This window comes from Gopherus flavomarginatus, chromosome 1, assembly GCF_025201925.1.
Source record: "Gopherus flavomarginatus isolate rGopFla2 chromosome 1, rGopFla2.mat.asm, whole genome shotgun sequence".
NCBI classification, from domain to species: Eukaryota; Metazoa; Chordata; order Testudines; family Testudinidae; genus Gopherus; species Gopherus flavomarginatus.
Window position 1 is genome coordinate 200918762 of NC_066617.1, and position 27117 is coordinate 200945878.

General features: G+C 44.0%; 1 protein-coding gene across 1 annotated transcript in view; it reads left to right on the forward strand.

The window, feature by feature from the left end:
- The window catches only part of HUNK (hormonally up-regulated Neu-associated kinase), a 79044-nt gene extending 58386 nt beyond the window's left edge, over positions 1–20658 (forward strand). Inside the window, exons 5-8 of the mRNA XM_050937189.1 lie at positions 176–303; positions 13301–13436; positions 18677–18845; positions 20548–20658. Of these exons, the coding sequence (XP_050793146.1) occupies positions 176–303; positions 13301–13436; positions 18677–18845; positions 20548–20658 (544 nt within the window). The remainder of the gene's footprint in view (positions 1–175; positions 304–13300; positions 13437–18676; positions 18846–20547) is intronic.
- Positions 20659–27117: the final 6459 nt, after the last annotated feature.

Sequence of the window (27117 nt, forward strand, 5' to 3'; positions counted from 1 at the left end):
AGGTGCTGGGGACCCTAGAGAAATGAAAGTTGCACATTATTTTTACAGTTGTTGAACATTAAAGTGAAAGTATTGCAGATAACTACAATGTCTACACTTTCCTACATGCCTTTCCCCACTCCTGATGGCATACTTTTAAGTTCCTTAACTGTTTCTTCTCTGCTTCTCTTTTCAGTGGAGTGAATATGTATGCTATGTTGACTGGGACTTTACCTTTCACTGTGGAGCCATTCAGTCTGAGAGCTTTGTACCAGAAAATGGTAGACAAAGAAATGAATCCTTTCCCTGCTCAGCTCTCCACAGGTAATCAGCACAGCATCCTCAAGTCTATTCATATTCATTCAGGTGGAACCATTGCATTTAACTGTGGATTTCAAGATTTTGCACTAGCATAACATGTTAACTGTGAAAGAATGTAATTATTTTTTTCATTATAGTTAAAGAAAGATCTGCATGTGCCACAATAACATAATGCTTTGCTTTTTGAACACAAGATAGAAAGGGACAATATTGCAATGAATCTGAGGTATGAGCATGCTGCAATATTGTGGAGAGGAATTTGTGGAGTTGCTCTGATTTTTTTGGTGTGTTTGGTCTATTTTTCATTTCAAATGATTCAACTGAGTTAGATTACAAAATTATTAGTTATTATTAATAATAATAAAATATTTCTTCCCACAGTAGATCCTTGCCATTTGCAACAGTATCATTGCTAAACTTCAATACAAATTGTGTCAGCATGTGGCAAAAACCCTGGCTTTTTTTCTTAGGTTTCATTTGCCTATACAGAATTTGGTCTTTCCTCTTATTTTCCAAACAGAGACAGAATTTTAATTTTTTCAACCTCCTGTAACAATGAGTTCCACAGTCTAAATATGCACAATGTGAAAAAATATTTCATTTGATCAGTTCTGAGTTTGCAGCCTTTTAATTTCATTGAATGTCCCCTTGTTCTTGAGATATCAGAGATGAAGAGCAGATGCTCCCAACCTGCCTGCCCTGTATCAGTCACCATTTTATATGTTTTTATCAGGTATTGCCCACATTTGCTAGTCAAGGGACAAGGTGGAGAACAGAGAGACTTGCTGAACCTTCACTAGGGGTATGGCTACATTTGGAATTTCAAAGCGCTGCCCCGGCAGCGCTGCGGGAGCGCCGCCACGGCAGCGCTTTGAAGTGTGAGTGTAGTCAGAGCGGCAGCGCTGGGAGAGAGCTCTCCCAGCGCTGCATGTAAACCACATCCCTTACGGGTGTAGCGTGCAGCGCTGGGAGCCGCGCTCCCAGCGCTGCTGCCCTGATTACACTGAGGCTTTACAGCGCTGTATCTTGCAGCGCTCAGGGGGGTGTTTTTTCACACTCCAGTTGCAGCGCTGTCAAGTGTGAGTGTAGCCAAGGCCTAGTTCTCAGCATGGGACTGTTGTGGCAGGGAATTGGGAGCATTGAGTTGTAAATTGAGGGATCAGCACTCTGTGTGTAGGAGTTAGGGAGAAGTTGGTAATGGTACCGAAGGGGAGCAGGACTGGATTGTTGCTGGGTGAAGGGTAATGGGTAGAGTGTAGGGATATGCAATTGGGAAATCGTGATTGGGGATCAGTTGCTGATCCGGAGTTGGGTCTGATGCTGCATCTGGGACGGGGCACGATGGAATCTGTGCAGGTTATTGGAGAGACTATGAAGGTAGAAGATGATGAAGGGGACAGGAAAATAGTGAACAGCAGGGAGGGCTGTAAGCAAGGACTGCCTCCCACAGATTAGCGGCGTACCAGCTAGGGGCATGTTGAGTAGGTGCTCCTTTTGCAGTTATTTATGTAGAGTTGGGGAGAGAAGGCATATTGGCAGTTGCAGAGGAAATGCAGCTAGGTCCAACATTCAGAGGTGAATTAGGAATGCAGATAGAGAGCATGATCAAACATGTGAAGGTATTTATGTGAATTTCACTTAGGCCTGGTCTACACTAGGAAATTAGGTCATTATCACTACATCGTTCAGGTGTGTGAAAAATCCACACCTCTTGAGGAGGTGGGCTACCTACACCCTTAGGAGAATCCCTCCTGTTGGCCTAGGTAGGGTCTGCATGGAAGCACTACATCAATGCAGCCTCAGCATTTACTTCACATTCACTATAGAAACTCATATCCTATGGAGATATCTGTGTGCCTGAAAGAGCCCCGAGAATCCCCCTAGTTATTGCACGTTTGTAGAAGTAGTAAATACTATTGCTGTTTTTTACTATTAAATCCCTTCCATCCATGCTTTCCAGGCCCTGAATCCCAGCCTCTGTCTTCTGACTGAGGAGAACTAAAGAAGGCTCTCTTTGGAGTCTGTCAGCATTGCTCCTTGTTCATCCTGGACCTGCATGTGGCACTCCTCTTCTGCCCAGGATTCATGTGCTAGCATTTTATGAGTGAGCTGGGATGCTGCAAGACTCAGTATCCATCTGTTACAATTAGAGTGTTCTCTATTTCCATTCCAGAGTCTTCCTGGTAGGATTCTGTTGCATTAAATTGCCATTTTTATATCCTAGTCCACTTTCTAAAGCTCCACTAAGTAATTGTGGTATGAGTAAGATTATAATAACTGCTTTATGCTGTACTAGACGAGGTTCCAAATCTTGATCCTCATGAAGTCAATGACAAAGCTCTCACTGACCTCAGTGGGACCAGGATGTGGTGCTGAAACCATAGAAAGCTGGGATTCAGAGAGGCCTCTGCCAATGCAGGTCTGTTTCTTACTGGATATTTTCTGGTGTACTTGGACCAGTGGGCTTTGTCCATTATTCATTTTCATTGTCAGGATCAGAATTCTTCCAAAAATTGCATCTTTGTGTAATTTGTAGCTATCTAACATGAGGCTCTACAGCGAAAGTAACATTTTATTTATCCAGTGGGAGTTACAGTAGTTACTTTGAGCTTTCAGAGGTAGAAGATTAATGGAACAGATTTAAATCTGTTAGCCTTTACCCTACTGTACATAAAGGTATGCCTCAATTCTTGATTTAAGGCAGGGGACCGGCACCTTCACTGATTTGGCAAACTGTGATTTCAGATGACATTTGTTCTTGCCACTGTTAGGCTGTGGGTCAGTAGTCAACAGCTATTCTGCTTCTCTGCTTGGCAAACGGTTGAATTTGTTAACTCGTTAGGGAGACAGCCCTTTTTCTTTAGCCACGTAACGTTTTGAGTATTTTTTCTGATGCACGTAGAAATCTGAGGAGAAATCATTTGCAGAGGATTGTCTTTGACTGTGCAGTATATGTTGGGTCTACATGTAATTTAATGAATACAAAGTCAGTTACATCAAACAAGCAGCCACTCTCATCTGTGAAAGATAATAAATCGACTATCCAAACGTTAAAATTTTCAGTGACCATGAGCACCCAAAGCAACTATATGGCAACAATGGGCCAGAATTTGAAGTTGGTGTTCAGTCTTCCTTTTAGGAGTCCTTTTTCCATTTGGCCTCTGGGACAACAGATCCATCCAGGTATTGGTTTTAGGTGTCAAAGCAGGTACAATAGTTGAAGAAATTCTCTTCCTCAAAGAAATCCCAATCTGAACAACTGGTGAAGAAATGTTCAAAATCCTCAATTAATTCATAGCAGATGAAGGTCTGAACTGGGCTATGTGTGTGGGGCTATGCACTGATGGGGCAGCAGCCGTGATTGGAAAGAACAGTGGGCTTGAAGCATGAGTAAAGAAAGTGGCACAAGGAGCAATTTGGACACACTGCACGATTCATCACCAAGCTTTGGCTCAAAGAAGTTGCAACCTGAAGTACATGAGGCCCTCAATGTTTAAATAGTTAATCTTATAAGCAGGGCCCAACCAAATTCACAGCCATGAAAAACGCATCATGGACTGTGAAATCTGGTCTCCTGCCGTGAAATCTAGTCTTTTGTGTGCTTTTACTCTGTACGATACAGATTTCATGGGGGATGCCAGTGTTTCTCAAATTGGGGGTCCTGACCCAAAAGAAAGTTGGGGGGAGTCATAAGGTTATTTTAGGGGGGTCACGTATTGCTACCCTTACTTCTGCACTGCGTTCAGAGCTGGGTTGCCAGAGATGGTGGCTGTTGGCCGAGTGCCCAGCTCTGAAGGCAACGCCCTGCCAGCAGCAGCGCAGAAGTAAGGATGGCAATACCATACCAGGCCATTCTTATTGCTGCTGGTGGCATTGCTACCTTGAGAGCTGGGCTTCCTGCCAGCAGTCACCGCTCTCCAGCTGCCTGACTCTGAAGGCAGCACCGCCACCAGCAGCAGCAGCGCAGAAGTAAGAGTAGTGGTACCACAAGCGCCCCCTACAATAACCCCTACAAGATCCCCACACACACACAATTCCTTTTTGCGTCAGGACCCCTACAGTTACAACACATGACATTTCAGATTTAAATAGCTGAAATCGTGACATTTATGATTTTTTAAATCCTGTGGCCATGAAATTGACCAAAATGGACCATGAACTTGGTAGGACCCTACTTATAAAATCCTGGGCAGTGAACACATTGTTTCAATATTCTGTGTGAAGCAAAGAGCTCTGCCCACACTCAGCTTCTGTTTTACAGTGAAGTTAGGTGGTTGTCACATGGGAAAATGTTACAATGTGTCCTTGAATTGTGTGACAAAATCAGAATTTTTCTCCTTAGGAAAACAGACCTTGCAGATTACATGTGTGAATGTGGACTTGACTAAGTTAGTTTACCTGGTGAACATGTTTGGCATATTGAATATACTGAATCTAATACTTCAAGGAAGGAATACAAGTATACTAGATATATTTGAGAAAATATACTAGAGAAAATCCGGGGATTCTTGAGGCTTTGTCTTTGGAGATGCCACATTTAAAAGGGAGTTACCAAGATGTTTCCAGTGTTATCAGACTTTTAAAAAGAACAGAGCGAAAGTGATCAAAACCTCTTAAAGACCAGATATTAGCTCATATGTCTGAATTGTATTCCCTTTTTGATTAATATTTTTCTGGAGTTGAACATGAATCTCCAAATACCAACTGGATTCAGATCCCATTCTCGATAACAGTTGACTCCATTCCAACCTGAAGCTTCCGAGCTCAAGAAAATCTCTTGGAGTGGACAACTGATCACACACTCAAGACCAAGTTTTCAAATCTAACAAAGCAGGAATTCTGGATTCTGTTAAAGAAGGGTATGAAAAACTCAGTAGAAGCTATAAAAGTGCTGCTTCCATTCATCTCTGTGGGTGTGTCTACACTGCAATTAAACACCCATGGCTGTCTCGTGTCAGCTAGCTCAGGCTCGCAGGGCTCAGGCTACAGGGCTGTAAAATCATTGTGTAGACATTTGGGCTCAATCTGGAGCCCAGATTCTGGGACTCCACCAGGGGGAGGGTCCCAGAGCTTGAACGTCTTACCTCAATTTTACAGTCCCGCAACTCGAGCTGAGCAAGCCCACTCAGCTGACACAGGCCAGCTGTGGGTGTGTAAGTGCAATGTAAACATACTCGGTAAATCTGGGCTTTCAGCAATGATTTCTGTGACAACTAAACACAGAAATAATTTAAATTTTGAAAAATGACTTATGTCTGGTGCTATCAGAGAGTCAACCAAACATCAGGCAACTGCGCAGTTTGAAACAGACCCAATATTTTCGCTAAAATCTTGGACTACGTCCAAACACACCCACAAATCCATATTTTTAATTATAGTTTTAAAAACATGGATTAGATTAGATTATATCTTTAAACAAACTGTATGTGGTTGAATAAAGTCCCCAAACTGTCCAGGTTATAGTCTCTCTCTTGAATCTAGTGTCCTGAGTTGGTTAAAAAAAAAAGACATTTGGTTGTGGGAAGCCATCAAGTTTTTAAATATCTGTAAGAAAGCTGCAGTACTAAAAAGTTTGGGAATTCAAGTTTAATCTCAGTTTCTTTTATTTTAAGGGCTTTCCCTCTCTCTGCTTTTTACAACTTATTTATGTTCACAGTTGATAGTCCATAAATTTGCTGATATTTTACCTTTTAATCACTGCATCCTAATGACTGTGTTTGTAAAGCCTATCAAACAGTATCTCCAGGGTTTGTAAGCGTATGTGCCATTAAGCAAACCCTGTGAAGCAGAAAATGAGGTGTTAGTTAAAATTCCATAAATGAGTTGCATCATCTAATGACCTCTATTGCTAGTACAGTTTTAAGAGGTTTTAAAAATTGGGTCTAACTTATGGCTCAGTGGTATGAAATTGCTTTAGCTTGTTTCATGTGGTCAGTAGTACAGACAGAAACTCTATGCATAATTTCACCAGGCAGACATTCACATTCGGCATTCTCTAAGCAATAGAAACCAAATTGTTTCTGACCATTGCAAGGAATGTGGCTTCTCAGTGTCAAAACAGAAGAATGTTTGTATTCCTATTAATAAAACTCGTTCTACAACTTTTTAAAACTGAGGTTGGTATCTGAATGAAATTTAAAGTGAAACTAAGTTTACACTGATACTGGGTTTGAAACGGTAAAGAGAACAAACATTATCCCAAAATTATACCACAGAAAGAAAATTCTGTCAAGTGTAAGGTCAGTGACTAACAAGACTAGCACCATCCTTGATTTCATCATAGATGAAGGTAAACAACAGTTGGCTGGATAATTAAGTTATACCTTTGTTAGCTCAGCTACTTTGTTCAGCATGGACCAAGGGAATGGTATAACAGTTTTATTTGCATCTGACTTCATATGTAACATGCTCCACCTCAAAAGATCAATCTGTTGGCTTCATGTTTGCTCTTCCATGCAATTCATGGTGTTAGGTCTTATGCCTAGGACCCTACCAAATTCACGGTCCATTTTAGTCAATTTTCTGATCATAGGATTTTAAAAATAATAAATTTCATGATTCCAGCTATTTAAATCTGAAATTTCATGGTGTTGTAATTGTAGAGGTCTTGACACAAAAAGGAGTTGTGTGTGGGGGGGGTCACAAGGTTATGTAGTGGGGTTGTGCTACTGCTACCCTTACTTCTGTTCTGCTGCTAGTGGTGGCCCTGCCTTCAGAGCTGGGTGGCTGGAAGGCGGCAGCTGTTGGCCGGGAGCCCAGCTCTGAAGCTGTGCTGCTGGTATGGCAGAGGCTCTGAAGTTAGGATGCCATGATATGGTATTGCCACCCTTACTTCTTCACTGCTGCCTGCAGAGCTGGGCCCTCAGTCAGCAGCTGCCATTCTCCGGCCACCCAGCTCTGAAGTCAGTGCAGAAGTAAGGGTGGCAATACTGCAACCCCCCTAAAATAGTCTTGTGACCTCCCCCCGCAACTTCCTTTTGAGTCAGTACTCCTAATTTGAGAAACACTGGTCTTCCCTGTGAAATCTGTATAGTATAGGATAAAAGTACACAAAAAAACAGATTTACATGAGGAGACCAGATTTAACCATCCGTGATGCTTTTTTCATGGCTATGAATTTGGTAGGGCCCTACTTATACCTGTAGGGTTTGGATTCTGGCTAACTGAGAAACTTCCTCTCTCCTTCTGTGCCATCACAATGCTTAAGATTAGCTGAGGTACTTTTTCTAGGTACTAGATGCAGAGCCAGTGGCGGCTCTAGGGATTTTGCCACCCCAAGCACAGCAGGCAGGCTGCCTCCGGTGGTTTGCCTGCAGGAGGTCCACCGAAGCCGCGGGACGAGTGGACCCTCCACAGGCAAGCCGCCGAAGGCAGCCTGCCTGCTGCCCTTGCGGCGCCGGCAGAGCGCCCCCCGCAGCTTGCTGCCCCAAGCATGAGCTTGGCGTGCTGGAGCCTGGAGCCGCCCCTGTGCAGAGCAATCTCAGTGGAGGGTTCTTGGCTCTGGAATTCATTTCATCCATCGTGAATCTTTGATCTTTCTAGTATGGCATACGTCTCATTCACTTAATCATTTGCTGGAGGAAAAAGGAGCTTGTATAGGGAATTGAACTCATTTGGGGACTGAGTTTATTTACATAACACTTTCAATAAGCATTGTGCACTGTTGTAACTGTGCTCAGAATCTACTGGGAGGTGCATTTTATAATTAGTGAAATGGGAAAAATGGAAAGTCATAAGCCAAAACAGAAGAACAATAGCTTTGTTGTTCTTGACAATAGAGAATTCTTTGCCTAAGAAACGTGACATGGGGATTGCAGTTGCAGGATGCTCATGGAACAGCCATAACATCAAATTCCAAAAGATTTATGGACAGGTTTCCAATCTTTCCCTGCTGTTACTGCAATATTATTGTCATATGAAAAGATGGAAAAGTCACGAGAGATTTAAGCTAAAATAGCACATGGTAATTAATGATTTATGAAGATAGAAATAACTTTACAAAAATACAGTTCATGCTTAGGTGAGCTGGTAACTGCATAATCGTAATTCTCTCTGTCTGCCAAATGTCAACTTCTTGACAGTAGGCCTGTCTAAATTGGATAGTCTCTCAGGGCCCCAGTTTCTGTAGGATGCTGAACACAGAGGCTCCTCAAGTTGGTAGAGCTCAGCACGTACAGAACCTCATCCTGACTTTTATAATACAAATCTCTCCCTTCCTTGTGTCATGAATCCACAGGATCTGTGCTATGGCCCAGCTTTTAAACAGTCCCCATTCAATGTGCTGGACCCCAAACGCATCCCGCTGTTCCTAAAAGATAGGCTACATGGTCTCAATGCCTCTGAGGGCTTGGCTACACTTGTAAGTTAGAATGCATTAAATCAGCTCTGGGCACCCTAACTCCTGAGGGGTCCACACTGGCAAGGCACTTAGAGCTCCTGGACTCTGAAGCTGGAGCGCTCCTGGTAATCCACCTCCACTAGAAGCATAGAACTTGCTGCGCCCTGGCTGAAACGCCCGAGTATCAGTGTGGACGACATGTTGCATTACTGCACTGTGATTGGCCTCCGGAAACATTCCATAATCCCCTAAAGTCAAGTGGCCACTCTTCTCATTGTTTTGAACTCGGCTGCAGGCATGGAGATATCCCCTTTCAGAGCTCCGTTTCTGACAGCCAGCATGCTTATCTGCTCCAGGACAAAGCAAACCATTACTGTGAAATGCTTCTGCTGTCTGTGTGTGAGAGAGAGAGAGGCGGGTGTGTGTGTGTGTCTGCTGCTCTCTGAACTTATAAGACAGCATGCTGACACACTCTCTGCGTCCCAAACACACCATCCCCCCACATACATACAACTACTCCCTGTCACACTCCACCCCCTCCCCCATTTGAAAAGCACACTGCAGCCACTCACATGCTGGGGTAGCTACCACAATCCACTGCTCTGTGTGGTGTTATAAGAGCTGCTAGTGTGGCCACGCCAGTACGCTTGCAGCTGACAGTGTAAACACACGGCAGCATTTTCCTTGCTGTGGTCTCCGAAGGCTGGTTTAACTCCCAGCACTCTACATCTGCAAGTGTAATCAAGCCCTGAGACTCAGCCACTGGGCTCCAGCACTCCTGCTTCTCACTGTGTGAGCTCTGTCCAGCAAGTCCAACTGGGGAAGATTCCTGTTCAGAGACTTGCACCCTCTTCAGGGATCAGTGCACCTCTGCAAGCATTTGCAGTGACACCAGGCAGCCTTTTCAGAACAGACTAGGGTTTGTCAGTCAACTGGAATGCAGCATTGGGAAGTTCTTAGTTGGCATAAAGAGGCAAAGGTTAAGGCAGTAGCCCACACCAGGGCTCCCTGGAGCCATCCAGCTATAGGAACCTCCAGGGTTTCTTTTCTCTGTCTTTGTCTGTTCTCAATCCCAGGCAAGAGCTTCCTGTGTCTCTGTGAGCTAAGCTCTTAATGCAGACTGTGATGGTGCTACCCGTGGGAGCCAGCTGAGGTCACTCAATCAGGGTGAACTGCAAACAAAACAGGGCAGACAAATTCCAAACACTGGTGGTTATTCCAACACTTAGATTTACCAAGCCAGCACAAAACAGCTTCTGTAATACCTTACTGGTTACTTAGAAGTTTAAACAATGCAGTTCCCTTAAAGTGCCCAGCCTCAGGCCTCCGTCCAGACACATCTGTCAAACATATGAGGATGATTCCTGAAAATCTTATCATATAAAAGAAAAGGTTCTTCCAATCCCAAAGGATCAGCCACATACCCAGGTCCAATTATAACTTAGATCTTACCCAAAATACATGCTACAGCCAATTCTTATAAACTAAGCTAAAATTTATTTAAAAAGAAAAGAGAGAGAGTTGGTTAAAAGATCAATATACATACAGACTTGAATTCAATTCTTGAGGTTCAGATACATAGCAGAGGTGAGCTTATAGTAGCCAAAAGTCCTTTTAGAAATAGTCCATAGGTTATAGTCCAATGTCCATATTCAGGGCGGCTCCAGTCAATGACTGGGGATCTCAATCCTTGTGGCTTAAGGTTTCCCCCTCTTGAAACCCAAAGCAGTTCTGAGATGAAGAAAGATCATGTCCCAGGGTTCTTATACATTTCCAGCAGCCTTTCGGCCTGAGAAAACAATAGGCTTAACTCCTTCTTCCAAACATCCTGGCAATTAGCACAGAGTAATTTATCCATTAAACAGTTCAGATACAGGTTACCACAACCTTCAAAGAGACGCATAGACAATAATACTATTTCACTTAAGTATCATCTTAAATGCTAATATTCCTTTTTTGATCTTTGAATTAAAACTATAGCAATAGACAAGACTTGTTTGCTTACATCAGAAGACTTGAGCAAACATCTACCCTTTCTACCTCTAACAATGCAGACTTGCATTTCAAAGCTCTATTCATCTACATATCTTCCTAACCAGTTCTTAAGGTTCACTCATGGGTCAGGTCAGTTGGTGAGGTGAGTTAATTAACTCTTTCTGGCCCTGTCACCTTTCAATGAGATATTATATTATAACGTCACACAGACATCTGACACCTTTTGGTCTATTGTCCTCCTCCTGGGAAGCCCTGCTGAGTTCCCAGGTTCTACCTCCTGGAGCTTCCTACTGTTAGGTGCCAGTTGTTCAGTAGCTGGGATTCCTGTTGTCTTTCTGGATCCTTCCTTGATATGGGTTGGTTCTAGTCAGCCCTGAACAAGACATTCCTATCATCCCAAATGCCTCATGTCTCCTGCTCTGGCACAGGGGCATTTTAACTTCTTGCACCCATTGCATAGCAATACTAAGTCAAGAAGATCACTGCCATGCATAAAAATATGACAGAAAATTCACAACTTCAGTCATATGTTATCCACTGATCTGCTTCAGAACATAGGCACACACTTTCTCTTCCTGACCCCACATAGACCAGGCTTCATGGTGACTTCCTGAGCTGAGCATGCTCAAAGGACCAGTGATGTACATAAGGGAGGGGACTGGATAACAACATGTCTGCAGACAAGAGTCTTTTAAAGGCAAGTGCACTTTATCTTTAGTTAACATTCATGCCCTTTTCAAATGATTACATCCCGGCCTAGAGAGCGAACATGTTGCTCTCCTAACACAAAGGAGGGTACGGGAATAAAGAAGCCCATCATTTGTGTTTCTGGCCCCTGAGATGCCCATTGATTACTGTGTAAATGGCAGTCCATGTAGAGCATTTGGGACGATGGTGATGAGGCTGTGCCATTGCTACTCTAGTGCAAAAATTGATTCAGTTGTAAAAGACAAAAATGGCATAAAACAAGTGGCTAGTGTTCAGTGACCCAAGATTAATGGTCCATAAGCAAGAAGAGAGTACATGGCTTTTGGTGTTTGCTATGGAATTTATCAGGAATTCTTTTGGCAGCTCGACTGACTATTTTTTCTTTAGTATGTAGCCCATGTGTGCTAGCCACATTATTATATTTGGTGGCTTCTGTGGTGCGTATAATGTGTCTAAATTCTGCGTACGTGAGCCTGACTGCAAGCACTTGAGTGGTCTCATGTACAAAATCTTAAAAAAACCCATCTCCAACATTAGTTTTCTGTGTCTGTTCCATGAAGAATTGTAGAGAGCATATTAAATTCCTTAAGATTGCACAAGCAGAAGGCAGGATTTAGCCATTATGGTCTGGAGTTTAGAATATAGGACTAGTCAAAACGGAGATAAATTTCTAGTTCAGATACTGACTTGCTATGTGGCCTTGGGCCAGTCGCTTTATCTCTCCTTGTAACTAACAGCCTCAGAGGCATGACGTCAATGAATGTTTGTAAAGCACTTTGAGATTCTTTGATGGAAAACTTGAAAGGAATGGAGTCAAAACATAGGCCCAGTTCTGCCTTCAGATTCTCTCTTGCAACTCTCTTGCCATCAATGGAAGTACAGGTGTTCATATCTGAAAACAGAAATGAGCCCACTAAGTTTACTGCTCTATTTTAATTGGGTCAGAGTCTCCTATCATTGATTTCAGTATGGATGCACCATTTTAACTGAGAAACTAATTTGGTCCCCCAGGCCTGATGCTGTGTGATACTGAGCGCTGGTACTGATTGGAGGTTAATGGGAGTTGAGGCTGCTCAGCCCTACACCAGAGGCATGCAATTCCTTTTTTAGATTGCACCTTAGGCCTCTGACATTATACTTCTGCTGAATTTTTGAAGGGATGTATAAGGAAGAAACCCTTTATGTTATTGGCGAGGGAATATTTAAATAATGAAGAAATGATTGTAATGCTAAGGCCCTGATTCAGGAAAGCACTTAAGAATGTGCTTAGGTCCCAATGAAGTATATGCTAAAATGTTTTACTGAACTGGGGCTAAGTTCTCTCATCTCTCATGTTTAATATTGGGCCAAATCTCTAGACAGGTAAAATTCCAGATGACTTCTCTTACTGTTTGTCCCAGACATTTGTTATTGAAATATGTTGCATAGGGAAGTCTCTAGATTAGATTTGTATCAAAGATTTTTTCCTTTTTTTTAATGGAAGATTAGATCTGGTGCATGTTATGATCCTGCGGTCTAGAATAGTATTATCTGATCTGAAAAAGCAGCAAAGAATCCTGTGGCACCTTATAGACTAACAGACATTTTGGAGCATGAGCTTTCATGGGTGAATACCCACTTCCTCAGATGCATGTCTGATCTGAGTCAGGGTTTGGGACTAATTTGGAACAAATGCCTCTCACCCTGCTGGTTTTTTTCCTGGAAGCATGAAGGTTACCTTTAGAGCACACACAGATAATTGTCTCTCTTCTCATTTATGATTCTATAAAACATTATTTATTTTACATATGGATTAACTCCTTATCAGATAATTTTTTCAGGGACATTAGAGCACATCATAAAGGAAACAGTTGCTTGGTAGTATATTTTTGGTAAGGTTATTTGCCATAGTAACTCAGTTGCTAAGTTAAGTTGTAAAGCATATGACACAGCTGTTGTCTTTTCTTAATGTCTTCACAGCGGCCATAAACCTTCTACAATCTCTGCTAGAGCCAGATCCTGCAAAGAGACCAAACATCCAGCAAGCTTTAGCAAATCGTTGGCTTAATGAGAATTATCCTGGGAAAGCACCACATAATGTCACTTATCCAAACAGGTATTGTAATTAATACAATACTTTGCAAATGTGAGAACACATTAAACCATTAGAGGCTTGATCCTGCATACCCTTACTCACATAATAAAGTCCCATTGAACTCACTGGGATTAAGGGCTGCTTATGCTTATTTCAGGACTGGGCCTGAAATAAATGGGAGGTGATATCAGTTTTGAGAGAGTTCTTAGTACAAAAGTCAAAATGACTTCCTTAAACTAGCAGAAAGATGCCATGCTGCTGCTTGGTGACCCAAGATCAAGACCACATACTTAGTTGACTCCTGGATCCTCTCAGAATTGATGGGGGCAGTGCATTGTTTGCTGTTGGAGTGATATTACCATGTCATTGGAAGCTATTGCCTTTCTAAAATGCCAGCTCAGATTTTGTGTGATAAATACAATATTATTATGGTAACCATTATGGGAAGGATCAGAGTTAGATGAACCTGCTTAGATGAGTATTGATCCTGAACACCTCAATAGACACAGACATATCACCAGGTTCAGGTGGATGGCAGATCTCATGGCTAACTGTATATGCAGCCAGGAAGAAAAAAGTGCTATTTTTGGTATACACTTAGGGCTAGATCCACCAAGGGATTTAGGTGCTTAAATGTCACTTTAGGAACCTAAGTCCAAAATGTACATCCTCAAAACCCCTGCTGCTTATGCCGTTGGCACCTAAGTTTCGGCCAGTGGACATGCGCAGTGCCAGCTACATTCTGACACTACTGAGTTGCTCAGTGTCTAGCTCACACCTAATCCATACTGCCTGATGCAGTAGGTGTTTCCACAGGCTGTCTGTCAGATTGGACCCCACACAAAGCCTGCAATCAGAGGAGGAGTGCATGGTGTGTGTCCCGCCTCCCCTCCCCTTTGCCTTGTGCCTTATAGCTCAGTGCTTTATATGTTCACCAGGATGTGGGAGGTCTAGATTCACATCCCTGCTCTGCCTGAACCCAGGTCTCCCCACTCCCTGGTGAGCTCTGGGGTGGGGCTCTCTCTTGCTTAAGCTGTTCAGTTTTTGTACAATATACTTAAACATTCATTGGTCCAGGCACAGACTGAGAATGATTCTGTAGCTAAGTGGTTAGCTGCACCTCTTTCTCCCGCCCACCACCTCCCAGAGCAGTGAGAATCCAGTTCAAGTCTTTGTTCCAAATCAGGCAGAGGGGAAGATTTGAACCTGGCTCTCTGACATTCTGGGTGAAGGCTATAGGGGGTGCCTCCTTATTTTTGTGGAAAAGAGCAGATCTGGTTTAGGCACTTAACTCCAGGAGAGGGATCATGGTGAGAATCCTGAGTGGAGATGAGCATATCCCACCAGCCCACAGTTAGGCAGCTATCTGATTTTGAGGGGCTTGGCCACTCCTTTCTTCATAGCATTCCCTACTGGCTAGCTTAAGCAGCTCAGCATGATGACTTTTGTGAATTCCATTCTTAGGTGCCTAACTCTCCGCATGCATTGTACAGGAAGCCTGGGTACTTACCTCAGGCCTATGGATTCTTTTATGTGGCAGGGCGTCTAAACGTTAGGTGTTGCAATCACAAGTCTAAATCCCCTTTGTGGATGTAGCCACTAGTCAAAATGTAATAAGTTTTGTGTAATACGCAAGTCAGCACCAGCTGTGGTCTTATGCCTAGGGATTGCAAGCCTAGAGTCACAAAGAGAACAGCAGCTTCTAGTTCTCAAAAAATGGAAGGCTAGAACTTGAGTGAGATTGAGGTCTTTTATTCTGGAAAGGAAGTTCATAAGAGAGATCTGGTGAAACAATGAATCATTAGGCTGGCATACAGGATAACTCAGAGTTGTGGTGCAGGGAAACGTGATTGGCTACATTCATGGCTGGAATATAAAGAAGGAATATAAGAGTGGTTGGTTTACAAGGGATGTGGCAGAGAATGAGATGAGTCATTGTCTCAGCATTCTTGTCCTGATACCAAGTCTAATTAAGCTAAAACAAAACATACACAGCAGATTTGAGGAATCCTGGTGCATTGGACTGTGCTAAAGTATGGTACATATGAACATTTTGTGTTAAAGAAAGGGAAAATAAGTGTAAACTGAATGAGTCATTATGCTAATTAAATCACTGTCATAATGAGTTTAATCAATCTACTAAACGTGGCATCTGTTAAGCAAATGTAACTGTAACTGAGAGCTGTGTGGATAACTTGATACTCTCACTCTTAGTCTTATAGCCACTAAAAATGACATAAAGAAGGCTTGAAATAAATGTGATTTAAAACTCTTTTCCATTTGTAGATGCACTTTTATATTTATATATATTTTTAAATCCCCGGCATGCACTTGAGTTGCACTTTGTCCGATTGTATTGGAAGTGTTCTTTCTGAGTTTGGTCACAAGTGTAACTGATTATATGTATAATTATTTAGGTGACTTGTAAAGGAAGCTGGAGTCTAATATGTTAAAGAAAAGAGCAGTGCAATGTCCTTTATTTACCAAGTGCCCACTAATCATTCTGTCTTGAAGGCAAAGGAACCTTAAATACAAGAACAGATGAAAGCCAGAGTCCTGAAATACAGAGAGTGAGGTGTGGGTGGGTGGATGTTAGAAGAAAATAAGTGCTTTTTACAGCTCTTAAAATATATACACTTCTTAAGTAAAATCAATGTTGCTTTAAGGACAATTAGATTTTATCATCCGATAATGTAATAACAGTTAAAAAACAAGAAAGAATGGAAGAACTAGCTGGGAGGGGAATTATTCTACATAGTCTAGTTTAAAAGGATATCCCTTTTTAAAAAAAATCACCCTTACAATAAATATTACAGTAGAACCTCAGAGTTACAAACTAACTGGTCAAGCACACACCTCATTTGGAACCTGAAGTGTGCAATCAGGCAGCAGCAGAGACAAAAAACAAAACAAACAAACAAACAAACAAACAAAAAACAAATACAGAACAGTACTGAGTTAAACTACTTTAAAAAAAGGGGGGAGGGAGAAGCAGCATTTTAATTCCGCATAGGAAAGTTTCAAAGCTGCATTAAGTCAATGTCCAGTTGCAAACTTTTGAAAGAACAACCATAATGTTTTGTTCAGTGTTACAAACATTTCAGAGTTTGAACAACATCCATTCCCAAGGTGTTTGTAACTCTGAGGTTCTACTGTATGTACAAAATCAGTTTTTCTCATCACCTGCCTCTCTGAAAAATCAGAAAATTAGACCCAGGTGTATTTTGACCCACTTTTTGTGCTGAGGTCAGTGGAATTCCATAGTCATGTAGATTATTGCCTTTCTATCTTTGGGCTATAGTGCTTTTTTTTCTTAACTAGCTTAGGTCCCAGACTTGACCTACCTGCAAGTTGCTATACTATAATGTGATAAAAAAATCCTCTTGATTGTAAATATTTAGGGCCATATTTTGCTTTCATTTGAATTGGTGTAAATTTAGAGTAACATAATTAAATTCAACTTTGAAAGAGTTCCTCTGGATGTATGCCAGAGTGTGTGAGCAGGATATGCACCATAGTTCTTATCCACCACTTAATCACCAAGAAATCTCCACTCTCATCACAACCACTATTTGTATTGAACTAACAAAAAGCAATGTATTGTACTCACGGGTACCCCTTCTGTCCTTTTATGGGCATCACTAAATGCTTCTTAGATAGGGAGTCGGTAGAAGGAGTAGATGGAGGAAGGATGTAAAACTGAGATACAGGAGATTTCTCATAAAATAATTCTCCCTGGCTCTTTTGAAGCTTGCTTTTATTAAAGAAATTCTCTGACAACAAAAAATTCTTGGCATTTTACAGAATACTTCCAACAACAATTACCTGGGTTCTTTTTGCTATCCAGAAGACAGACCTACTTCCCATACAGCAGCAGATACAGCTTGCCTATTAACTTCTTTAAAAAAACCCCTAAAAGCAGTCCCTTAGTACAAAATGAATTTTAATAAGCATAGTGAACAAAGGGAAACATTTGCTAGTCAAGATTTACCAGACTCAATTTTGAATATTATTTAGAGTCCTGCTATGGCCAGCCGCATCTCACGTGCAGTAACGGCTGAAAAATAGCGATGCAGGGGGTGAGATGGGAAATGATGAACCTTTTAAAAGTAGAGGTCAGATTTTTTCAAGTGCTCATCACCCAGCAGTTCTTAGTAAGGCACCTAAATAAGTGGCTAAAATAGCTAGTGAGAACAAGGAATATCTTTTTTAAAAAACAATTATTTGTGAAAATAATGGGAGCTACTGGGTGCTGGGCACACCTGGAAGTCTGGCCAATTCATTTAGAAGCCTAAATGAGCTCTTTGGAAAATCTAACCTTCCAGTGCACTGCTAAAGGGACTGTTATAACTGCACAAGGCTATTGCTATCCATTCCTCAACTCAGATATGTCCATTATTGAGAGCATGTGCAAACACACACATATTTTATGTGTAACTTAGCTTTATATAGTGCCTTCCACCTCAAAGCACTTTTACACATTTAACAAACTGCTATAGAAATGTTACATATAGCTCACTTCATCTACTATTGAAATACACCTATCTGTGGGATGAAACACTCTAGCTAGCTACTTAATGCAAGGAGAAACACCCAAGCAATGGTTAACAATAGCAGATGAAGATGGAAAGAACAGAAACGTATAGCTAAGCAGAATGTAGCTAGCTGAGTTGAATTTTAGCTCTTCTCCTCCAAAAGGAGCCAGGGGATGTTTAATAACTACAGTGGTCAAGACCTTGGGTTTTATGTCTTAATCAAACTGTGGCATCTGCTGCACTGCAGTGCCTCTTAACACCATGCTGGGCCATTGGTTCACTATTGACTTGGAGGGAAGAATGCCATCTATTTAATGATCAATGTCACTTCCTGCAGTGCATACTGTAGCTGTTCCTTGGCAGTCTACCATCCAAGTAGTAACTAGCCTTGACCTTTTTTAGTTTGTCAGATCTGAATGGAACACAGCATAGCGTGGTAGGTCTGAAAACCACATAGAAAACTGCATCCCAAATCCCTGAGTACAGAAGGTATGCAGAGTTAAAGTATCAGAAGGTATTCTTTATTGTTAAAATAATTTTTGGCTGCTTTTTGAACTAGAGCTACCTTCACAAGAACGTAAGGCTAGTCATGTTTGCATTACTTAGCTATATAATGGCCTTCAGATCTCTAGTGTATACTCTGCAGGTGTCCTCATTGCTAACAAGCATTCTAAGGTCTCATCTGGAGGGTGGTAAGCATAATTTGTTTGGTCTCTCTTTGTGTAGAATTCACCTAGAGGACCTCAGCCAAAGTGTGCTGCTCCATATGACTGAAAAGCTGGGCTACAAGAACAGTGATGTGATCAACACTGTCCTCTCTAATCGGGCAAGCAACACTCTCGCCATCTACTTTCTACTTAATAAGAAACTAGAGCGCTATTTGACAGGCCTGAGAGTAAGTATTGCTTGATACTGATTCTTTAAGACAACAACAATAATAATAAATATAAAAAGAGTGCTGTAATATACAACATTTTTCTCACACGCTGACATTTGATTCTGAGTCTTTAGTTTAGTGAAGTGTAGCCCCTTGAGATTCACTGTTCATATAACATTAGTTGTGAAAGGGAGATAATGCTGGTAAATAGATAACGTTAATTCAGATCAGAGTTCCCATGCATGGGAAAGAATTGCTTATAGGTTATATGTGCATGGTTTCCAAATGTAGGCATTGGACAAAGAGGCGCCTGAGAAGGAGCAAAGTCCTTGCCATGTAAGGCTTTATTTTTGTCCCAGAGTTGTGTCGGGTTTATGCTCTTTAGATATAATTCTTCTGTTATTAAGAAATATCCATTAACATAATGTGATTCTTGGCAGGAGAGGTGGGGACAGTTGAATAGCCATTAAAATATGTTTGTGAGTTGTGAAGTGAAAACTTTAAGATAGAAGTTGTACTTAAAAATAATATGTATGTAGAGTTTGTTGATTAGTTTTTGATCCTCTTGGCCCATGGCACAAGACATTAATACCAAGTAGCTCTTGCATAAGACCTTGGGTCAAAAATCCTGCTGTCAAATCTGCATTGCAGGTTTCTTGCAGTGTAAATTTTTATTGCATATTCTGCATTCAGTTTCTGCACAAATCTCCCATTGGCCTCAATAGATGTCTACACTGGGGATGAGAGGAGCAGTAAGTGACTTAAGAGACTGACAGTGCAGTTGCAGCCCCAGGGTCTCCCTCACGTGGCAGATTCACTTTGCAAAGGTTCTTGCAAACACTTTTCTTTGTTCTTTGGTGTCAGTCTCCTTAGGGTCACTTCTACCTCTCCAGCCTCCCCCGGCTCGCCGCACTGCTCCACTCCCATGTTTGACTTTGAGGTTTGGATTCAAAGCAAAGGGCCATTGAAACCAGCAAGTTTCTCTTGTTTTCACATCAAAACAATGCAAAACTCTCTAGTCCACATAGTCGATTTGAGCCCATAACAGAGGGGAAGCATGCACTAGAGTAGCCATCCTAACACTTTTCTTTGAACCAGCACAGTCTGTGCAGTCTTCTATGCTGGGTAAGGAGCGTGGGAGCCATCACCCTGCCCCCACCCCACCTCACCCCTCCCTGCCTGCTTAAGGGGGCCTAGCACTGCCAGCACTGGTAGTTTAGTGCTCTATAGCCACATAATGGGTGGCCTCTGCACAAGTGTATGGGGCCTGCAAGGGGCCAAGACGCCTTGTACTCTGTCTTCCCTTGGCATCTGTGCATAGCAAGGCACAATCTGGGTCTGAGATGTAAATAGTGAGGAAGCTGTAAGCATCTACAAGGCTGTTTATAAGATGCAGGGTTTTATGGGTTTTTCCTTTCCAGCTTATTAGTTTCTCTTTTATCTCAGAGAGATTCCTTGTCTGATGAATGGCCATGGATTCTTCACTCCTCCTCAGAGCTTAGTTATATTAGAAAGACCATTCAGATGTTTTAATAATGATGTCTCGCTGGCCATTTGCAGATCAGCATGAATGATATTTAAATATCATGGGCCATATCCATCATTGCCATAAGCCAGTGCGACTCCATTGAAAGCCACAGTGAATTTGGCCAAGCAGGTTGTAGTTTATCAGTTTCGTTGACTCTAATTATCTCACATTATTTTTTTCCCTCTTCAACAGAAGTCAGATGTCCATGATAATGTTTGCTACAGGAACCAGCTATACCAGATAGAAAAATACAAGGGGAACCAAGATGCCTATGAGGTAGAGCTTTTTATGATGATACTTTGATACCGGTCTAAAGTTAAGAATTTCCCACTGATTGTGAATAAAATTGATGGGTTTCTGGCTCTGGGGGGAAAACAGAAATAATTCCAAGCCCAGAGAAATAGGGAAACTTGCTTACAAGAGAGAAAGTTACCAAATGACTCATTTCAAAAGAAGTGCCAGGGAGGTTTGGGCATCTTCATTAAACAAAAAGAAGTGACTGATCTGCTGTCACAGAACAATTGGACAGAAAGGTCAGAATAATACCCCCAACATGTAAGCCTAAATGTGAACCTCAGTAACAGTGAAGAATACATGTTAGGGATGTGAATGTTCTAGACAGCGAATTCCACTTGTCCATTCAGGTATTCTGAACCCCTCAGTTTGACTTTGAGAACACTCCCAACACTGATGAGTTCATAATAACTGCTAGTCACTAAAGCTATTGTGTTCCTCAGGTATATTCTGCTGTAATACAGGCTGCATGGGACTGTATGAAATTTTCTTAGGGATATAAAAAAAACTCCTTAGCTCCTCTACAACATCTTCTAGCTGATTCTGTCCAAGCACTTCACAAGAATTTATAAATTAAGCCTCACAATATTTATGAGGGCTAGTCTCCCACTCCAAGATACAAGTAGCTCCCATTAAAGGCAATCTGTGTTGCATGATTGAAGGGAATCAGTGTTGCATGTATCCTGCTGAGGAGACTAGAGCTCTTTGGGATGTAGGAGTATTATCATCCCCATTGTACAGATAGGAAGCCAGAGAACCAAGGACTTAAGTAACTTGCCCAAGCTGGCAGCCTTCACTGCATTTGAGCAATGTCACTCCAAAATTAGACAGCATTCAGCCCAGGTTCATTGACAAGCTGTGAGCAGAGCTGTTTGAAAAATGGGTATTTTTCCCTATGAAAAATTTTAGTGAAGATTTTTTTTTTCTTCAAGTTTTTCAAGACTTGATAAAAAAACCAAAAACTAGAAAACTTGCACTTTTAGGCAAGCAAAAGCCAAAAAATGTCATCCCAAACCCACAACATATTTGGTTTTGCATCAATGTTTAATTAACATTTAGGAGAAGTGTTTCAGGTGGGGCTGGCCCTAGGTATCTTGTTGCCCAGGGTAGAAAACTGTGGTGTTAATCACTTCATTCTGCATACCCTTCTCCAGCCCCCACCGCCACCCCACCCCCCAAAAAAAAAACACAAGCAAAAGGAAAAAGGCAACAAATGGGAATTTGGCACTCCTGGATGCTGGCTGCCCTGACCATCCGCTCCTCAGGACAGTTCTGGTTTCACAGGAACACTGCTAGCCTGTTATATGCCCAATCCTACTATCCAGACTTCAGTGAGAGCTCTGTGTAAGAAATGCCTCTCTGGGCCTATCATTGCACACCACTGGCTTTGATTATTATTTATTGTTTGTATTGCTGTAGTGCCTAGAATCCCTAGTTACATCACTGTGCTAGGCACTGTACAAATGTTCTCTGCCTTCAGGAACTGTGCTTCATCCTCGTGTTGGGACCTCGGAGTGTAAAAAAACCCTATTGGGAAAAGCTACTCTGGTTTTGTTGTGTGCTGCCATCTGCTAGTTCTCTTCTGTCTGGAGATAGAAGACATGGGTCATGTAAATGAGGATGCTCACTGATGGGGAGTGCCTACATTCACTGGTTCCTTCTCAGTGGTCACGGCGATACTTTCCATTCATTAGATAGAAAGTGTTGCCTGTCTCCATCCTTTTTGCCAGGGTTTTAAAGGAATCCACTCCAGATATCAGGGCCCCTTTGATTTTAGGATTCCCTTTTCCTTTCCTTTGTTTGCCGAAGGGAGAAATTACAGCCATGCAAGTATTATGCAGGTTTCATCTAACAACCATAAGATAAATTACAATATTCCCAATACCTCTTTCTGATTTTCAGAGTTATGATGGTGGTGGTCACTGTATTATTAAAAATGGTTTCCAAACCCAGAATTACATGGGCAATTTATATTGTGTCTGGTTTTGCTTATTTTTTTTTAAAAATGCATTTACCAATTTAATAGACAAGGTGAATTGCAAGCCAGATGGAAGTATCAGGGCAAAGCACATGCTGCATTTTATTTATATAAAGACCACATACTTTATTTAAAACATATCAGCTGTGGATAGATTGATCAAATATATTTCAAGATGTGCCTGAGGGCTTTTTAGAACCAAATTCTTCTCTGTATATTCCTGGGTTCCCAGTACAATCACTGGGAGCCACTTATGTGTTTCTGAGACGTGAATTTAGCTGTTAGCTTATTGTTTACATGCGTGTATATATATATATGTATAATAATGTATTGTATAAGAACATACACTTGTATTTCTACGCAAGTGAAAGAAAACTTATTTGGCAAATAGTGCAATGATAGAAACACACAGATTGTTTTGGTGTTATTTTTAAAATGGAAGTACATTTGCTTCTTCTTCGAGTGATTGCTCAGGTGTATTCCACAATAGGTGTGCGTGCTCGCCATGTTCACCGGTGCTGGAAGTTTTTCCCTTAGCAGTACCTGTACTGGGGAGCACCACAGCCACCCCTGGAGTGGCGCCTGTATATCACGCTATAAGGGGGACCGCGCGCTCCTCCGACCCTCAGTTCCTTCTTGCCGCCAGTGAAGGTAGTTGGAGCTTTGTGCTCCAGCTCTACTGCAGCCTTTTCTTCTCAACCTTAGTGGTACCGTTCGTGAATTGTTACTTCAGTGTTAGAGTGGGCTCGGGGCATGCCCCATGCCCCAGGCTTCAAGTCATGCGACTCCTGTCGCTGTTCTATGCCTAGGAGTGACCTAGGGGTGTCTCTGCTGTTTGGGTGAGACTCACATCAGCGAACGCTGTAAGAGCTGCAGGTCATTCAAGCCGCAGACCAAGATGGAGAGAGACGTTAGACTCTCTTGATGTAATCGTCGTTGGCCCCAACTCTGGTGTGGCGGCGGGAGCACGGTGCGCTGGGCAGACTCGGCTCCCACCGCCGCACCGTCGGTACGTAGCGAGGCATCCTCTACTAGCTGGCACCGTTCCCCCTCCAAGAAACAGGGAAAGGGCCCTACCTCGCAGCGGCAGTAAGACAAGGAAAGAGGGGAGGCTGGTCCCGCATCGGGCAGCCCACGGTCCCCCCCAGGGCTCAAGGCCTCTGACTCGTGTTGAGCGAAGCACCCCGGCGCCATCCGCACACACTTCTCCACTGGTACGGATGCCGTCGATGCCGGAGGTAATGCAGACTGCAAAAGACATTATGAGTCTCCCGGTTCCAGGCACGCAACTGGTGATGGGTCCCTGGTCCTGGGGCAAACCTCCTTTGGGTGCCCATCAAGCCTCTCCTGTGGATCGCAGTTCCCACTCTGAGGACCACTCCCTGTAACGTTCAGCGCGCAGCAACCGGTTGTCTGGCAGCTCACGCCCTCCCTCGACGCCAGCCAGACCGTCCTGGTCACCACCTGGACAGGAGTCTCAGGGATCCTCTACGCCACCTGCCAAAGAACACAGGCATCGAGAGAGGCGTTGGAAATGTTTCCCTTCACGACACGACTGCCATAGCCGGTCTCAACGGGATAGGCATCATCATTCTCATTCCAGTTCCCACTCAATTAGATGTTGCGCTCGAGTTTACTCTTGCGATGCCTTGGCACTAGAGCTCCCACTGCCGGCATAGGTACCAAAGCAGCTCTTCAAGCGGGTACTGTTCCTCGACTTAGAGGTCCAGGTCCTGAGGGAGGTGGCATCGCAGGCACCACCACTCATACCATTCCCGTGAGACTGTGCGCTCAATGGTGAGCTCGGCCTTGGCACCCAGCCACCCATCCTTGGCCTGCGCGGCTCAGTCAGGACTGCTACCGCCACCGGGCCCTCAGCCAGGTCAGTGGCAAGGGGCCCCGTGGCTGGGACAGTGGTGCCGGTGGGCACCGTGGCCGCAGATGCCCGCCCAGAAGGAGGCCTGCTTGGTCGCAGGAGCATCTCAGGCTCCATCAGCCTCGTCTGGCCGCCTAAGAGACAGATCGGTGGGCCACGAGTCGGCGGACCCGCACCCAGACTCTGCTCTGGGACTCGACCCCCTGGTACAGGCTGAGGCCCAGGGCTCCGCGACGGCTCTTTCCCCAGCACCAGACGACACCATAACTGTGCCTCTGCCACCAATCCCTCAGGAGGATTTTAAGGCACACCAAGACCTACTAAAGCAAATAGCATCCAGCCTTCAGCTGAAGGCGGAGGAAATGGAAGGCCTCTCAGATTCCCTCTTTAACATGTTGTCCCCCTCGATACTGGGCTGCATACCTCTGCCCCTGCACCAGGGTGTCGCCAACATTTCCAGCACCTTGTGGCAAACTCCCAGTCCTGCCTCCTTGGCGCCAATCTCCAAGAAGGCTAAAAGGAAGTACTTTGTGCCCACCAAAGACCATGAGTACCTATATTCCCACCTGGCACCTAACTCGCTTGTGGTAGAGTCGGTAAACCACAGAGAGCGTCAGGGTCAACTTGCACCTACCCCCAAGAATAAGGATGCCAGACAACTGGACTCCTTTGGTAGAAAGATTTATTCCTTAGCAAGCTTCCAGCTCAGGGTAGCTAACCACCAGGCCTTACTGAGCAAATATAACTTTAACCTGCAGGAGTCTCTGCCTAAGTTTGAGCCTCTCCTCCCAGACTGGGACAGGAAGGTCTTTAAGGCGCTACTAGAAGAGAGGGCGGCAGCAGCAGCGAAAGCGGCCTTGCAAGCAGCGTCGGACACAGCCGATATGGCAGCCCACTCGATGGCTTCAGCAATCTCCATGCACAGGGCATCGTGGCTCCTCCTGTCTGTACTGTTGACGGAGGCCCAGTCCCTTATGCAGGACCTCCTATTTGATTGGAAGGTGCTCTTTGCGGACCAGATGGATGTCAGGCTGCATGGGATGAAGGATTCCTGCGCCACCCTGCAGATCTTGGGCCTCTACGTCCCTCCAGCTAAGGACAAGGCCAAACCGCAACCGTCAGCTCAAGCTGCAAGGAGCAGATATGAGCCCCCGTATAAGGGACTGAGAGACCAAAAACACCGGTCTCAGTGGCAGTCCTGCTCCGCCCCTCAGCCTGGGCCCTCTAAGGGAAAGAGGCAGGGAAAGAGGAGGTTTTGACTATTTGCAGGAGGGCACCAGGCCTGTTGACAGGGAGACCCCACAATTAATAAAATTTGTGTTCTGCAACCGTTTGTCTGCCTTCCGCATGGCGTGGTCCCGTATCACATCAGACCAGTCGGTCTTCAGACCATTTCCAAGGGCTACAGGTTGCAGTTCACCTCACCCCCTCCAAACCACCCACCCTCCCCTGTAGGCCCTGGGGACCCAGAGCATGCCCATCTCCTGGGGCAGGAGGTGAACCATCTATTACACCTGGGGGCAGTGGAAAGAGTGCCAGTAGAATTCCAGGGCAAAGGGTTCTACTCCCAGTACTTCCTGATCCCGAAGGCCAAAGGGAGCCTCAGGCCCATCCTGGACCTGCAGAGCCTAAACCATTTTCTAGCCCGCTCCAAGTTCCACATGGTATTATTGGCCTTTATTATCCCCTCCCTGGATCTGGGGGACTGGTATGCGGCCCTGGACCTCCAGGACACGTACTTCCACATCCATATTTTCGAGGGGCACAGGCGCTTCTTCCGCTTCCTAGTGGGGATGGACCACTACCAGTTTGCAGTCCTCCCATTTGGCCTATCCACGGCACCCAGGGTTTTCATGAAGTGTATGGCTGTGGTTGCTGCCTACCTCAGGCGGGAGGGGGGTACAGATCTTTCCATACCTGGACGACTGGCTTCTCAAGGGCGACTCTCGTTCTGAGGTGCAGACCCACGTGGAGCTGCTCCTCTCAACATGCGCTGGTCTTGGCCTAGTGGTGAATGAGACCAAATCAACCTTAGTTCCAGTTCAGCACATAGAGTTCATTGGGGCACTGCTGGACTCGTCGAGGGCCACAGCCTCTCTCCCCCGGACAGGTTTGAGGACCTGAGAGTTCTCATTGCCTCGGTCACGGCTTTCCCGGTGACTATGACGAGGGCGTGCCTTCAAATTCTTGGTCACATGGTGTCATGTACGTATGTGGTCTGCCATGTCAGGCTCTGAATGAGGCCCCTCCAACTCTGGTTAGCCTCCCAATTCTCCCAGGCCCGGGACGGGCTAGACAAGGTCCTCACAATTCTGTCCCTGATTCTGGCTTCCCTTCAATGGTGGTCTTACCCAAGCAACATGCTGCAAGGGGTTCCCTTTTGGGAGGCCAACCTGTCTATGGGCCTGGTGACAGATGCATCGGACCTGGGGTGGGGAGCCCATACAAGGAATGTGCAAACCCAGGGGACGTGGCTGATCCTGGACTTGTCCCTTCACATAAATGTTAAGGAGCTCAGGGCAGTACGGTTGGCATGTGTGGCCTTCCACACGCACCTTCGCGGCAAGGTAGTCAGGGTCCTCGCGTACAACACCATAGCCATGTACTACATCAA